This window comes from Polypterus senegalus, chromosome 1, assembly GCF_016835505.1.
Source record: "Polypterus senegalus isolate Bchr_013 chromosome 1, ASM1683550v1, whole genome shotgun sequence".
Classification (NCBI taxonomy): Eukaryota; Metazoa; Chordata; class Cladistia; order Polypteriformes; family Polypteridae; genus Polypterus; species Polypterus senegalus.
The window spans coordinates 239,859,854-239,877,658 of NC_053154.1; the positions used below are offsets into that span (position 1 = coordinate 239,859,854).

At 36.4% G+C, this 17,805-nt stretch overlaps 1 protein-coding gene across 1 annotated transcript in view; it reads right to left on the minus strand.

Annotated features, from left to right (window-relative positions):
• LOC120540101 (cilia- and flagella-associated protein 46) overlaps nucleotides 1–17,805 on the minus strand; it is a 248,788-nt gene that overhangs the window by 176,176 nt on the left and 54,807 nt on the right. The window contains exons 14-16 of the mRNA XM_039770591.1: nucleotides 14,216–14,342; nucleotides 13,971–14,086; nucleotides 7,913–8,028 (exon numbers count right to left, since the gene is read on the minus strand). Coding sequence (XP_039626525.1) covers nucleotides 7,913–8,028; nucleotides 13,971–14,086; nucleotides 14,216–14,342 — 359 coding nt within the window. The remainder of the gene's footprint in view (nucleotides 1–7,912; nucleotides 8,029–13,970; nucleotides 14,087–14,215; nucleotides 14,343–17,805) is intronic.

Here is a 17,805-nt window from a genome sequence, read left to right on the forward strand (position 1 = left end):
CTACACTTAATTGCCTGAGTTTATAAATATAGAAGGGAAGGTGGGGAGAAGTTATATGGTACAATACCTTATAAACATTGGTAAGTCTGTAAGATTTGTGGCATTCTGACAAAGGCTACATATTAATAATACAAAAGGGGAAAGGAGAGTAATATATTACTCTATCAAGACAAAACTGTAGGCAATACAAAAGTACTCCTTAAAATAGTACTATCTATCTATCTATCTATCTATCTATCTACTCCACCCAGACATAATCGTAAATCATACCTTTATAGTTCATTGATCAACTACATTGTCATTTCTTGAGTAGGATGATAAGAACATACAATTACCTGAACAAAACCCACAAATTACACATGGTGTGATCTGGTCTGAATGAGGTCTTGCCCTCTTGCATCTGAAATGTTTACTGCTAACTTGTACATAGATATATAGCCATTGTCATATAAATATCTTCCCCATACATACAGTGCATCCGGAAAGTATTCACAGCACATCACTTTTTCTACATTTTGCTATGTTACAGTCTTATTCCCAAATGGATTAAATTAATTTTTTTCCTCAGAATTCTACACACAACACCCCATAATGACAATGTGAAAAACGTTTACTTGAGATTTTTGTAAATTTATTAAAAATAAAAAAGTTGAGAAAGCACATGTACATAAGTATTCACAGCCTTTGCCATGAAGCTCAAAATTGAACTCAGGTGCATCCTGTTTCCCCTGATCATCCTTGAGATGTTTAATTGGAGTCAACCTGTGGTAAATTCAGTTAATTGGACAGGATTTGGAAAGGCACACACCTGTCTATATAAGGTCCCACAGTTGACAGCTCTTGTCAGATCACAAACCAAGCATGAAATCAAAGGAATTGTCTGTAGACCTCCGAGACAGGATTGTCTTGAGGCACAAATCTGGGGAAGGTTACAGAAAAATGTCTGCTGCTTTGAAGGTCCCAATGAGCATACTGGCCTCCATCATCCGTTAGTGGAAGAAGTTCGAAACCATCAGGACTCTTCCTAGAGCTGGCCGGCCATCTAAACTGAGTGATCAGGGGAGAAGGGCCTTAGTCAGGGAGGAGGCAAAGAACCAGATGGTAACCCTGTCAGAGCTCCAGAGGTCCTCTGTGGAGAGAGGAGAACCTTCCAGAAGGACAACCATCTCTGTAGCCAGACGGAAGCCACTCCTTAGTAAAAGGCACATGGCAGCCTGCCTGGAGTTTGCCAAAAGGCACCTGAAGGACTCTCAGACCATGAGAAACAAAATTCTCTGGTCTGATGAGACAAAGATTGAACTCTTTGGTGTGAATGCCAGGCATCACGTTTGGAGGAAGGCACCGCTCATCACCAGGCCAATACCATCCCTACAGTGAAGCATGGTGGTGGCAGCATCATGCTGCGGGGATGTTTATCAGCGACAGAAACTGGGAGACTAGTCAGGATAAAGGGAAAGATGACTGCAGTAATGTACAGAGACATCCTGGATGAAAATTTGCTCCAGAGCGCTCTTGACCTCAGACTGGGGAGACGGTTCATCTTTCAGCAGGACAACTACCCTTAGCACACAGCCAAGATATCAAAGGAGTGGCTTCAGGACAACTCTGGGAATGTCCTTGAGTGGCCCAGCCAGAGCCCAGACTTGAATCCGATTGCACATCTCTGGAGAGATCTTAAAATGGCTGTGCACTGACGCTTCCCATCCAACCTGATGGAGCTTGAGAGTTGCTGCAAAGAGGAATGGGTGAAACTGGCCAAGGATAGGTGTGCAAAGCTTGTGGCATCATATTCAAAAAGACTTGAGGCTGTAATTGCTGCCAAAGGTGCATCGACAAAGTATTGAGCAAAGGCTGTGAATACTTATGTACATGTGATTTCTCAGTTTTTTTATTTTTAATAAATTTGCAAAATACTCAAGTAAACTTTTTTCACATTGTCATTATGGGGTGTTGTATGTAGAATTCTGAGGAAAAAAATGAATTTAATCCATTTTGGAATAAGGCTGTAACATAACAAAATGTGGAAAAAGTGATGCACTGTGAATACTTTCTGGATGCACTGTAAATGGATGCCTCTCTTTCTTTTCTGCCCCAGGTTCTATTATGGTATCAGCACACCAGGAGATATTTTAATGACTTGGGGATCAGAATGTTCAAATATACACAGTTCAGTTTTCGTTATCACAGTTTTTTTCATTCACTTCCAACTGAGATGAGTTCTTAGCACATGTGGAGGTTTATTATTGTCTCACTGGTCACTTTCATTTTGGCTTTCTTGGTACATATGCTTCCACATAAATAAATGACTACTATGTGTGATACTATTTGTGTTATCTTCAGTAAAGCAACCTAAAGACCTTCATCATTATATTTAAATAGAAGGTGTAACCTATTATGCTATCCTTCTCTATCCTAGAAAACTGTTTATAAAAACCTATCTTCTTCAAAAACCACAATCACAAACATTTTCAAACTAAATCCATACATTACTCATACCTCGCACCCTGCAGACATTAAGCCACAGGATTAGACACTGAACCTTACCACCACTTCTGTTCAAATATCACTAGTACCTTCCTCAGTGTTTTGGAGCTGTCTGTTTCATCCTTATGGCCCTTTTACTCAAACTCTCTATTAATATCTTTTTCTCACCTGTTAACTTTTCCCTTTAATATTGTTATGTTTTCCTTCTAATTTCTGTTCAGCAAAGTTTACTACTGGGTACCCCTGCTGGCACCCAGACACTAGCATCTATTTCAAAATTCTCTGATCCATTTTCTCCTAATTCTGTACATTCTCTTTGAATTACATTTTCTATTTTGAACCCTCTGTGTAATGGATTAATGAACACCATCATTCAAATATCAAGAACGTCTGGTTTGGAGATGTGTGGTTGGTGTTGAATGATGCAGGGATCTCCAAATCTCCCTTTGGTTTTATGTCTTCTAGTCTGCCTATTGCTTGGTCTTCCTATAACTTCATTTTTCACAGTCTTTGAACTCTCGTCAAAGAGTTTAGTTGGAGGATGAGGAACAGTAGCACCAGCCAGGATTTTCTTTTGTTTGATTTCTAATTTGTTATGGCTGTTTGTTTCCTATATTCATCTGTATTTGTTTGATTAAATAAAAATTTGAACAAACATATACAGTATTTGTTAGTTCATGTCATTTATCACCCTCAGCAGTGACAAAATTCAGCAAACACCGTTAATATTAGCACTATTACACGCTTATTTGTCAGAAAAGCAAAGCTTAGATAGAGACTACCAAACAAGGTGAACAATAAGTGAAACAATAATATTGTGTATTGGCATGGTGATGCAGGATATTCTGGGCTATCACAATTCAGTGAGGATTAAAATGTCCTTATAGATTCCTAGAAAGTAGTTTGATAATAGAATCAAAGTAATGTAAGTAGTATTATGAAATGTGAAAGACATGAAAGAAATAGCAAGAGCCCAATGCCAGTTTAATTGAGGCCATGTTAACAGGCTAAAACAAACATACAGTATGTGAAACTTTAGGCTAAAACGTTTAGTTTAGATTATGAGACACAGGTTACAGTTTTGGAAAAAAAGAATCTACTCATTAGTAAATCCAAACATCATCTGAAATGTAGTCAAACACTACACAGCCAAACCTTTGGGGCATCCCATGTAAGAAACCTTGACAAGAATAGCCTAATATATCCAGCAAGCAATAGAAATAAATTATCAATTTGAACTAAAAGTCAGTAAATTAGACAGATTTAGTTCACTAAGTAAAGCTCTCAAAATACCATTGAAAATTAGTTAATTAAAAACATTTAAGAAAATCCGAGTGCTGTGTTATAAAATGCTGCTGCCTAGAAAGAGTTTTCCAGGTGTACATTCAATCTGATCTTATTCTGCTGTACCTGCTTGCTTCCTCCCATAATCTAAAGACCTAGGGGTTCCTGCATAACTCCATGCGTAGAGTTCACACTAAAACATGGCATAAGAACAAAAGCAGAAATGTGCATACGCACAAAAAAATCTAGATGCATAAATCTGTGTGTTTCCCAGCTTCCACGTTCTTCTTCTCCATAAATCCCAGTCAGAGTATCACACATGCACACGCCTGATGTCCTGCCCCATCTCCTCCGAGAATTACGCCTCTTTGAATATGCAAATCAATATAAATAGCCCTTAAGCTTAGCGTTCTGTGAAAAGACAATAGCAAAAGCATAGGGGAAAATAGAAGAATTTCGGTGAATACCAAGTGGAGGCAAGAAAAAACATACTAATTGTTGGTTTAAACAGTGGTATAAACAACAAAAGGAAGTTGATCGAGTGACATAGCGTGTCGGAGAAACTCGAAAGTTCAAGTTAACAAAGTAGCACAGTGCCCGAAATAAAAAAGAGGTTGTCAGATATCAAAGTCGTGGTGAAAAGGCGAGTTGTAGCCCACCATCTGAGTATCATATGAAAGCTTATTAGGGTACAGAAAAAAGAAAAAAAAATAGGTACACAGTGAGAAAAAAAGCTTGAAATGTCAACTTTAATCTTGAAATTTCCATTTTAATCACGTAATTTATTTTTTCATTAAAGTAGAACATCATAAACTTCATCTTAAAATCGTTTGATTTACTAGTTTCTCAAATACCATCGTAACTAAAGTAGCACGTTAAATGCTTTGTTTTGTATGTGTTCTTCTATGTGCTCTATGTGTATGAATCACTACGTGCTTCTTAAACGGGCTTTCTCTTCCTCCGACTGGACACAGAATCCATTACATTCGTGATATTACAGTTCTCTGAATGATTAAAATACTGAGATGTACACTTGATATCATTTTAATGAAGATAGGAGTTAAAGAGTGTTATTAAACATGGGAACATGGTGTCGCAGTGATAGTGACGAGCTGGCACCCTGTCCAGAGTCTGCCTCACGCAAGATGCTTGCTGTGCCATGTGCGACCTTCAATGAAATAATTTATTGCAACAGTACTGTCTCTTTCAAATGTACTAACCCAAAATTCCTGTTCCTTCCTTTTCTTTCTCCAAGTAACCAATCGCCACACAGTCAGCGCTATAATAAATGTTAGGCCATCTGTAGGCTTAGAACGGCGATTTTTCAAAACTTTTAAGGAACACTGAAATATTTTCGTAGTACAGTAATACCTCGCTATATTGCGCTTCGACTTTCGCGGCTTCACTCTATCGCGGATTTTAAATGTAAGCACATCTAAATATATATCACGGATTTTTGCTGGTTCGCGCTTTCTGGACAATGGGTCTTTTAATTTAGGTTACATGCTTCCTCAGTTTGATTGCCCAGTTGATTTCATACAAGGGACGCTATTGGCGGATGGCTTAGAAGCTACCCAATCAGAGCATGTATTACATATTAACTAAAACTCCTCAATGCTAAAAGATATGCTTCCCGCGTGGCGCTTGTTTTGTTTGCTTCTCTCTGTCTCTCTCACTCTCTCTGCCTGAGGGAGGGGGCTGTTTACACAGTGGCTGTTTGCCTAGAAGATAGGACGCTCCTCTACAAAATGCCGCTTTATCACGGTGCTTCTGTATACTTAAAAGAATGCAAACATATCTTATCTTCAAAGGAGCACCGTGAAGAGCAGATAATGTCAGAGAGAGTGCTCCCTAAGAAAAGCAAACAACCAAAAAATCAATACGTGCTTTTACTTGTGAGAAAGAACTGCCATCTCTGTCTTGTAATGAAGCACAGTTTAAATGTTTGACTAAAGGGTGTTATTTCATGTCTAGAGGGCTCTAATAATGTTAACAGTGTGGGAGAGTTTATAAGGGCTTAAAATATATAAAAATAACCATACAAACATATGGTTTCTACTTCGCGGAAATTCATTTATCGCGGCAGTCTGGAACGGATTAACCGCGATAAACGAGGGTTGACTGTACATGTTTAATTATTCTATCCATCTATCCTTCCAGTGTCGCACAAGCCCCAGCAAGAATACAGAGCGAGGCAGGAACAATCCCTGAACTAGCTAGTGCTACGACACCATCTCCTCACATGTTTAATTATTAACAATATACAGTAGATTATTTAAATGATGTTAACATTTTATCTGTATAATTTAATAAACATATGTTGCTGCATTTCATCTTAAAAATGATATCGTCATCATATGTAAATACGCACTTGATAAAGTGGCTCAGGTTGTGCCATATTATAAATGTATAGCAAGTTTACCATGAGGTAATTGTACTAATAAGTACAAACAGTTCTACAAGGAGCACTTGATGGACTGATTGAGTGCGTTTATAGTTCTTGGGATGAAACTGTTTCTGAACCACTAAGTCCCTACAGGAAAAGCTCTAAAGCGTTTGCCATTTGAGAGCAGTTCAATAGACTGTGCGCATGGCTGAGGCAGCGTGTGCTTGATGCTGTATACTGATAATTCTCTTTCCGATCAGTTGCTGTTAGAGCTGTGATTCAACACTCAGACACAGTGGGATAAATAGTCTGAGTGGTGCATTGAGAGAAACAACAGTTAAAGCAGCTATGGTATTTGGAATAGTTTGGCCATTCCGTGGACCATTATATAATTACAGGTTAATTACAATCAGATGCCTTAAACTAATAAACAATATGCAGTTAATTTCAGTGTATTTATAAAGCCGCGTCAGGGATTTGAATCTGAACAAGAAAGGGAAGCCCCACTTGAACAAAAGCACTGTTTTAAAGCTGGGTGCTGCCAGTTTGCAAAACCGAGCAGAAAACTTGCGTATGCCAACATTTCAGCTGGCGTGAAAATGTGCATGGCTTTACAGCAAGTTTAGGTTTAATACATCACGATATGAGCATGGAAATGGGAGTATGCAATATTTTTGTGCGTACCACCGTTTATACATGAAGCTCCTGGATGTTAGGTTGACTGGCAACTGTAATTTGGTCATGTAAGAGTGTTTTTGAGTGAACATTTAAGCGAGCGTGTCCTGTGATGAACTGGTGCTATTGCCTAAGTTAATTTCAGAATTGTACCCAATGCTGTCAGAATAAAGTCCAGCTCCCCAATATCCTGCTCTAAACTAAGTGAGTTTAGAAAATAAATGGATAAGAAGATATTACATGTTTGTACTGGTGAAATTAAAAGTGTAAAAAAAAAACTCTTAACAGGGAGAATTATTAAAACACATTTTATAACCTGACAAACCCATATAATTCAATTGAAGATTGTAGGGGTCCCAAGCATGTCCTTGTAGCACTGGGCACAAGGCAGGAATCAAATATGTACATTGACTAAAATATGTTTATATAATACTCAGGGTGTGAAGTGGGCCAGTACTCAGTACCTGCAGTTCCCCATTTTTCATCAGCAGTAACTGGTGCATACCTGGTAAGACCTTCACATGACCCCAACCCTATCTGCTCTCTTGTGTAATGTACTATTACTATTACAGTACATCATGCTCAAAAATCCAAGGGAGTACATCTCTTATGTAATGTACAAATATTACAGGGGGAACAAACACACATACAGACATTCACACACAAACACACACACTGCAATTAAAACACTGGGTAAAATTTGAAACAGACTGGAAAAAGAACAAAGAGGCCGGTAAAAAGACAGAGTTCTGGCACTTATTTGTTTCCACTTCAGGCACTAACAATGTTAGTCATTGTATTAGTATATTTTGTAAATTTGCACAAAAAATTTTAATAGCAAAGCTGAATATCGTCAATTTTTTTATAAATTACGCCAGGCCCCCAAACATGACCATACGTCTTTCAGAGTTTAACCTAGTAGGAAGTATGAGGAAGGCTGGAAGATTGCTGGGATGGAATGCCAATTCATCTGGGACCAGCATGAAGCAAAAAAAAAAGAAAAGCCAAAGCATATATTTAGATATTTTCTAATCTCACATGTACTTAGTTCAGTTCTCTATGCCTATAAGTTTTAATGCTTACCTCAGCACTTATAAATCTGACCTCAGCCAGTAATCTTAGTAATTCCTTTTCATGTTTCATTGAGTGTTGAAAATTATCCAGATTACCTTCTGACTTACTTTGATCTTTTTTCTCATCTGCAAAACAGATTAACAGTATATAATTTAAATAATTTTCTGCGATCCATAAATATTGAGTTTATCATATGCAATAAAACATTTCTTAATCTAATATTTGGAGTACATAAAACTAACAGATTCAGTCTGAAAACATCTCAGTTGTTTCTGTAAAATTCCATTTCTTACACTGTATTTTAACTGTTTTGTGTTTCTTACAAAACTGCTCTTGAATGTTGTCTCAAAAAAGTATACTGATACATAATGCTCTTGCTGGCTAAACTGAATGAAGAGTAAGAGCTAAGTTATACTTGACTCTCAGAACTATTCTGCCCACACATCATGGCTGCTAAGCATTCCCAGCTGAACTCAGCGTCAGAAATGAATATGACACGTTCGCAAGTTGCAGTAAGAGCAAAAATTTGGGTGGCCATATGTGTTAAAATTTTGGTATGTGACATCAGCATCGTTGTTTATATCAACATCTCCATGGTGAAAAACATGCCTGTCAGAACAGCTGGCATCAAATCACCAGCTCTTTGAAATTGGATGTGGGAACATGGAAGATGAAATGGAAGGAAATTCAAGACAGAAATGTACGTGCATAGGGGAAAAGGTCCGGGAAGAGAAGTGGGGATTCGGCCATTACAAGGTAACACAGTTGTTATGGCAATCCGTATTGCAGCTCCAACAAGATCAATGCGTGCTTTAATGTTTGATGAATTGTTCGATGTGGTGAAGCAAACAATCAAACTTAAATGCTTACATATGAAAATATTCATGGTGCTTTTTTTTACACTCAAAATGTCTCACGTACCATCTTTGGTGCCTCTGTTGCATCTTTGCAACAGCATCTCACAGTGCCACCTGATGGAATCCTCTAGATTTACAGAAAGTACACATGCAAGTATAGTCAGTACACTGCTTGTGTAGCAGCAGAATCTGCAAGCGTACGCATCACATAGCATCAAAGAGGCCAAAAGAATTTATGTGAACCAAACTTCCATCCATCCACCCATTATCCAACCCGCTATATCCTAACAACAGTGTCACGGGGGTCTGCTGGAGCTAATCCCATCTAACACAGGGTGCAAGGCAGGAAATAAACCCCAGGCAGGGCGCCAGCTTTAATTTTAAGATTATGTACCCATTTCTATTTCAATTAGTCATATTTTGAAAGAACCATTTCAGTTTAAAAATGGATTATGCACCTCTCTATAAAAGAGATTACAAAAACAATCAGATATACCCATAAATGACTCAGTGAGGTTCTTTAGTTACAACCATGTATAAAAAAAGTTAACATATGAACGTTTTACATTATGTCTCATTTGCTTTGTAGCAGTGTTCATCTCTTAAAAAAGCAGGCTGTTCACTCTGATAGCACTGGGCATTTTAAACTTAAAATTTCTTGAGATTACAAATATCTATTTGCAGCAGAGTTTAAAAGCAAAAATGACAGTGACAAATCTAAAAGCCAGTTGGAAAGTAATATTGCAGAAAACGCAAAAGATGGCCCAATGAGATTCTTTCAATATTTTAGTAGTAAAATAATGGTTAAGGAGGAAGTGAAGAGTATTAGAAAGTGTGAGGGCAAATTAATATATATATATATAGACAGTGAAATAGCGAATGCTCTGAACTTGCATTCTTCTAAGGTCTATATGTGTGAAGACGCTGATAACCTCCCAACAGCAATAGACATGGCAAAGGAGTTGCTTAGTGATTTTAAAAACTGGAGAGGGAGAACTGCTGCTTAGATAAAATAGGCTGATATCAAACAAATCACCAGGACCAAGTAACATTTGTCTCAGCGTGCTTAAACAGGTTAGTAAGCAAAAATAAAAATCCTTCATATTTTTCAAAAATCTCTGAAAAGTGGCATATTTCCTAAGGACTGAAAGCTAGCAAATATTACCCCATTACATCAAAAAGGAGATTAGCCTGATCCAAGTAACTACATGCCAGTAACTTTAACATGCATCACAGGTACTGGAAGCAGTTATCACAGAAAATGTCATGCATCACATGCCAATAAAAGGTGCACTAGGAATAGTGAGCATGGATTCAGATGGGGGAGATAATGTTTTACTAATAAGCTAGAATTCTATGGGGACGCAACAAAAGCAGACGATCATTTATGATTTTGAAAACATTTTTTGTTAAGATACCACATGAAAGAGTAATGATCAAACCAAAAAAGAAATTCAGGGGCACAGCCTATATGTGCATACAAAAACAAAATTGGCTCAAATACAGAAAGTGAATGGTTATTGTGAAGAAGATTTTTCAGAATTAGCTGATGTATGAGATTGGAGACAAATACTTGTCACCTTGGTGTTTAAATTTCAAAGCTGATATGGTCTTTTTGAATCAACAAATAGAAAGGCTGTTTATAAGTGTTTCAAAACTAAGATGCTCAGTTACAAAATTAAGTCCTCTTAAAGTGTGCAACCCCCCATGCGCCCCCTCCCAAGTGCCTATTCGGAATGCTTCACCTAAACCTATCTGGGACTGCTTTTCATTAACTTATTCTGAACCACACAGAAGAGGTAATGTCACCAAGTACACAAAAATGCAAACAGCTATTCCCTGTTACAAATCTAGGTAAGCTTCATGCTGTCTTGAGCATCCAAGAGCCTCTTGAACCTGGAACCAGGCAAATGAGGACACAGACAGTCAGTGGGGGTTGGGGCGCAAAAGTCTTCAATGCTTTTATTAAAATCCACAAACAGTGTCCCATAGTGCAATGCAAAAAACAATCTTTCATAAATAAATAAATAAATAAGCCATAAAAACAGCAAACAGTCCCTGTGTTAAAATTCTCATTAATAAATAAACCCAAAGGTAAAACCAGCACTACAAAAACAGTAATCGGGTCCTTAAATCTTTCTCCATTCTTCCCAAATTGAGCCCAGTGGGGACAATCTGCTCCTTCGTTCTTCTGCGGGACTAAACACCACTCTTCCTCTCGCTGTCTCACAGGCTCTGCTCATTCACCCAATATTGCTCACTCACTCAGATGATTTCTTTCTCCTTCTTGATCTCCCAAAACCCCTTTCATGGTGCTGATGTAGTTCTTTGCCTGAAGTATGAATGAAGCACCTGTGCAATCAGCCAAGCACTCCAAGCAATGCTGGCATAAGCACACCTGTTTGGAGCCTACACGCTCCAGAACCCAATTACTTATTTAAAATCTTGTTTCACCATGGACCTCTTATCACTTTCCATTTTAAGTCTAAAAATAATAAATCTATATTTAAATTATTTTAATGACTAAATACTGCATGAAAAAACATTACTGAATTGGTGTCAAAATGATTTACTGTATGAGGTAGAGGTAGAAATGTAAGCAAAGCAGTAGTTTCTGTTTCACAGTTTAACAACTTTTTCAAGATTTTTCAGACTGAAGAATTACGATAATTATTTTGATTTACTGAATTTATTTTTTACTTTCTGCTTATTTCATATATGGAAGGAGTATCGTTTCATGAAAAAAAAAATCGTCTGAGTTTATTTTTATCAATTTTGGGACAAAAATATATCATGAAATATTTTGGACAGTTTGCATTTGTTAACATTAAGAGGTGATTAGTGTTATGTTTAAGGCAGGGTTTCATCTCTTCTATATGTATATTTTTGCTTTATTGATTTTTTATCTCTGAATTTTTATTGTTCATGTTTTCATGTAATTTCTTTAATATTTATTAATCATTTATTATTTATGTACTGTGTTTTTTAAATGTATATATTGCAAGAGGCTGCTGGATTTCTTGACCAGCTGGGACGCCTCCCGAATGGAAGGATGAGTGGGGTAGCTTATGAAGGGCACTGCCTCCCCCAAAATAGTTGGCAGCACCCATGGTTTGCGACAGCTCCACAGATTCCAGCAAGGCACACTGGGAGTAGGCTACAGCCCTGTAGCGACCACTAGGATGTGCTGAAGGGATTGTTGAGCCCTTGTGTGTTGTGCTCCCGCTTTACCTGTAAGTATTCCCGGGTCATGAGGATGCAGCACCAGAAGAATTTCCAGAATGCTGAATATAAGGAGCAGCCTCACCTCATTTGGTAGCCAGAGTCTGGAGAAAGGGGGGAGGGGGCTGGGGGGAAGCTTGCTTATGAGATATGGAGCTGGAGGCTGCAATGGTCCGGGAAGAACAGAGAGTGTTTTGTGTATTGCTTGTGACTGTGTGTATCAGTCCTTGAAGACTGCCCAGGGTCGGGGTTGCTTCCCTGAATAAAAAGCTTGATTGGACATGTTCCTTGTGTTCTCTGCATGAATCCAAAAGAAGCGAGGCCACCATGAGGTCACACCTGAGAGACCACACACCATCTTCAAATTCTGTCAGATTCAGAGCTGGAGCTGGCAGACTTAAAGATGCTAAGATTTGCTTTGGGTGTGACAAGGAAGGATTGGATTAGGAACGAGTCCCTTACAGGGTCAGCTCAGGTTGGACGGTTTGGAGACAAAAGACATGCATGTGATAGGTGTAACAGAGCAAGATGCAGAAGGCAGGAAGATATGGAAAAAGATGATCCACTATGGATACCCCTAACAGGAGCAGCCGAAAGAAAAAGAAGAAGAAAATAAAATAACTTCTCATAGGTGGTCATTGAGTGTTGTTCGGTTTTTCTTAAGTATTTGCTTTCTTTTAATATTTTCTAGATTGTGTATTGGGACTTGTTCTGGAATGTCTTTTAAGAAAATCCCTTTGATTTACTATTTTTGTCTTTTGTTGAATTTCTGTAAATATATTTTCCATTTATAAAGATATTTTGTTTGGGTTGTCTCAAGAAGCTATAGGTTTATGGTTATCCTCTGTTTACTAGGGCATTTAGGTACTTTTGAACTTTTAAAATCAGCTCTCCATTCTTTTACCTGTGTAGGTGAAGCCTGAATGTAGTAATTCGGGGCTGGTTGCCTAGGGTAAGGCAATATCTGGGCAAGTCATTGAAGGTCCTGGCTTTCTTTTTGGGATTTTTAGTAGACATTACACTCTTTCACCATCCATCCATGCTAATATACAATTAAATTTCGCCTTGAGCTTTTAGTGTTCAACATTTTAAATCCAAAACAAACCACAGCCAATTTACTGCTCAAAAATTCACAAAATTTGGCATACACTTTTAGGACTTTTAAAGGATGAATTTTGTGTTCAATCCAAACCTTGATCTATTTCTGGGATCCAGCTACACTCGAGTATGCTTCAATAGTACAAAACAACAGGAAGAGCTTTCTATTTTGCACACAGCTTGTAATGCCTCATTTTTTCTGCTTTATTTTAATAAAAACACTCATGTTTGAATGTCTCTGCCTCGTCCAGGCTCAAGCCACAATTTACTAGTGTAGCGTTTTACATAACATATCATAATTAACATAAGCTCAAATCTTAGCCTGTGCAGTGCTTAAAATGGTAATATCCTTTGAAAATCACAGCTTTAGCCTATTGGTATACTGTATTTGTTATAGTGTATCAATCCCTGAGAGCAAAATTCTCTCTTCTGCACACCCCAACTTTTTTTTCCATACCCCGTCTGCCAGCACAGAAGGAGTGCTACACTGTTGGGCCCTTGAGCAAGGCCCTTAACCTGCAATTGCTCCAGGGACATATAGCTGATCCATTGCTTCGCCCCTAAAACTTTGAGTAATTTGGGGTATGCAAAAAAAAAAAAGAGAACATCCTCTTATTTGCTATAAATAATGGTTGACTGCATAAGGCATTCATTCACACAAGTGATCTTTTAGCCATTAATGAAATATTTCCCAAGAGATATGATTGCTTAACATAAAAATTTATAATTTGTTCTCTAAAATCGTGATTAGCTGCTGTTGGGGAAAAATATGCATAAATATTGCAAATCTAAAGTATTTTTATGGAGAAAATGTAACTTATTTGTATATTTTAAGATTTTTTATTATACTGACAAATACTAATTATTTTTCTATGCTAACCAATACTTACTTGAAGCTTGCCAGCGGCCATCATCATATAACAGACAGAATCTGCAAGCAACACGACAGATATCCCAGACTTCCTGTTTTCTTGCCACTTTTGCCAAAGCTGCCCAGAGTTTCATTCTAAAATAGTTTTAAAAATCAAATACAGTACTGTAAAATATGAACATTATTCATATATATTTTTATATTAATACATATTCTATATTTTACTATTTAAAACAATGTAACAAAAAACAGAACAGTCCAAACCTTTCCTTATCATTATGGCTTCCGAGAATGCTCAGGTAACCTTCCAGTTCTTGCAAAGAATCTGTGTGATGTTGGGCTTTTGCTGCAAGTTGACTAATTATCTTATTGTTCTTTTTCAATGCAGCATCTACAACACAGCATTAGACAAGATAATTAAATATAAAAATGTTAATAATCACTTGTAGAGCATGTTTATAATCTAACTGTAGAAAAAAGCCAAAAATATTGCCATATCCAAATTATCCAAACTCAAAAATTTCAAAAGTGCATGGTTTTAGACTTTTAACTCATAAAGGCTTGAAGAGATACATAATACATTGATATCAGTCCTACTGCTTTACTTGAAATATAACCAAACATGGGACTTTGATTTAAGATTGCAACACACAAGGATCTTATTAAATGTATTTATCAATCAACTTTTTCCTTTACACTGGATACAAACTACACTTCACTAAACCACACTATGGATTTGCACTAATAAATAAAAACAAAAGGTGATATAACCAAACACTTTGAGTTAAAGTGTGTGTAGATGATATCAGGGCAGAACTGGACTGGGGAATTCATGAAACTTGACAGTAACAAAGTATTTCTATATGTCATAAACAGCAGACACAGACCAGGACAGTAAGCCCTACATTGGCATTGTATGCACAAGAAACTTCTTTGAAGAATCCTAACAAATGTCTATAGAAGCTATCCAAGGGTTTCCATGTGTGTTTGATAAGGCAGCTAGTCCAGCCATCTGGCTCTTTGAGGAGCAGAGTTAGATTATTGGCTCAATGTGATTAAAAAGAGGTAAAGTTAAGATAGCTACAGTAGTTCCCAAATACAGATGTTGATTTGTCCATGTAACCAGGAGTGAATCCATGAACAGATACAAAGAAATAGAAGAAGAGAGAAAACAGGAAGTATAGAAAACAGCTATATTTTGCTTATTCAGGTAGTCAAACTGGGACAGGCACAATCAGATAGAACACGAGAAGCCGAACAGTAAGATCTTTCTCAGTATGTTCTTTTGTTCTGTAATAATATTTACAGTTTAAATGAAAATGACAAACTACAAGTCACTTTTATTTAATTTGTAGATGGGTGACATGGCAAATTTTCTACAACACAGTGCTTGAACAGTCTGTGTTACTTTTGGGGTGGTAAACTACAGTATGTCACCATTAAAAACTCAGTTAATCGCATAACACCTGAAAGTAATCCAGACAACCTATCAAAAGCTAAATGTTTAGTTGACAGCAGTGTATATTTAAAAAATGACTCAAGTATATTAGAAAAACAAAGATTTTATGACCATAGCAGATGATGTACTATACATTAACTAAGAGATCTGTGTATCAGTTGTTATTGTATAGATTGTAAAAAAAATTTCACATCGAGTAGGACACCATATAAGAACAAAGTCATGCAGATTTGGTTCAAAACATGTTACAGAAAGAATGCAAATCCTTTTTAAAGTAAGCCTTTTGAGTGAAATATGACATCAAAATGTTTAATAAATGAGGATAACAAATAAATAGAATAGGTACTGTAAAATATCACAGTTACTTTCTCTGTTCTGTTCATTCTGAAAAACAGCCAAAATGTAATAATTTTTGTGGAAATACAAATTTCACAAAGATGGTAAAAAAATGTCAATCATAAATGACCAAAATATTTGAAAGAAAAGACAGAAAATAAAATCTAAATCATCATCACTACCAGTAGTACTAAATACATTTTTAGTCTTTCTCCTTCAACACATACTTAAATGTATCCCCATTATAAAACTAAGTGGAAAAATAGGTCAGTCAGTATTATAAGCTTCAAAGTGGCTAAACACATGAAAATGGATAATGTTTTTTATATGGATTTAGCTCAATGGACAGCAATTAATGCATGGATGTAATTACCTTTTTTCTGTTATACAAAGAAAAAACAGTGCCAAGTTGAGAACAACACACCTATGCTCCATTGCAATTGATCAGCAGGATGAGGCAAAGTGAAAGTGAAAATCAATAGGACCAAATATAATCAGGGAACTCACAATGGAGAAAAGAAATCGGAGCTAAGAAGTGGGTAACATTCAAAAGTCTACAACATGGAGGAAGTCAATATTTTTGTAAGCATGTACAAATAAAGGTTTTAACAACTCTGGATGGAAGGTAGAATCTAGAAAGGCGAGAAAAACCCTAAAAGCCCCTAAACTCTTTTAAGCCACTAAGCCCATAGTCTTAGTGTTTTTTAGGAATGCCACACTACTGGAGGTGACCATATGCTATCAGGCAATATGGCAAAACTGCCCAGTTGACTACTTACAGAGCCATCCAGGCTCCAAATCTGTGATCATATTCTACTGCTTATTATACTATCACATACTGTATCTGCACTCATTGTGTAGCAATATTATATAAAAACCTTTTGTTACTAATTCAAAATTAATTGCAAGGTAAAATTGCAACCAATATACAGAAACAATCATTAATAATAATAAACATCAATTTAAATTCAGATTTTAATGGCAGATGAGTTGGTGTAATTAACATGGTATATACTAAACCCTCAGATACAAAACTGATCAAAAATCTTAAAATTTTATAAAATATTTACTTGCACATAAATAAAGCAGTAATAGATAATGAAATTATTTTTGGGCATAAACTCTGAAAGGTGGTTGTGCATTGGAATTCTTTATTGAAAGGCTTTTCAAATTGAGCACTCATTAGTCTATGGTAAATTCAAAACAATTTAGCACATTTCATAACTAGAACTAAGTACAACTATATAGATACAGTTTTAAATCACTGACTTCCAATAAGTTTAGACTCAATTTTGAAACTGTACTTTTGACATATATTCTTATAAATGGACTAGTTGTGTTACCCGGCTTTGCCCAGGGAATTTTTTAAGACAGTGGGCCTCAGCTATAGTGTTGTCAATTAATCAGATATATTAGGAGTACTATGTAACTGGCTGAATACTATTCTGTATACAATATTTGTTTTTTTGTATTTTTTTTTGTTTGTTTTTTTTCCAGGGGCTAATGTTATATAGTTCCCTTCAGCTTCTTACTCTTAAATATGCTAAATACAATTGGCCTTGAGTAAATGTTCCTGCAATAGATGAATTCTTGCTTTTTCTAGTGGCTTTGTGTTTTGCAGTAACCATCAACAAAAACAATTCAAAGGAAACTGTATTATTTTAAAATGGACTGATAATTAGCAGGACTATGTACACAAGTATAACATCAGTCTGTAGTACATCTTGTAAAAATGGTAGCTTCCAATCAGATTTGAATGTAATGCTTTGACCTGTAATCTTGTGCAGTAAAAAGTTTTGGAGGGTTTTGATCAAAAGCAGTATAAACTGAATCTTTGTTTACTTTAACTTATTACATTGAGCATCAACATTTACAAGCTTCACATTTAAGTGGCACATGCAATGAATTGAATTTTTTTTACAGGGTTATGGCAAAAATAATAATTAACAATTATTTATTTTATATTATAATTGAAAATATTAATTTCAATTAATAGTGCAATGAAAAATGCACTTTGTGTTACCAACTGCATATTCTATATTCTGTTTATACACATTAA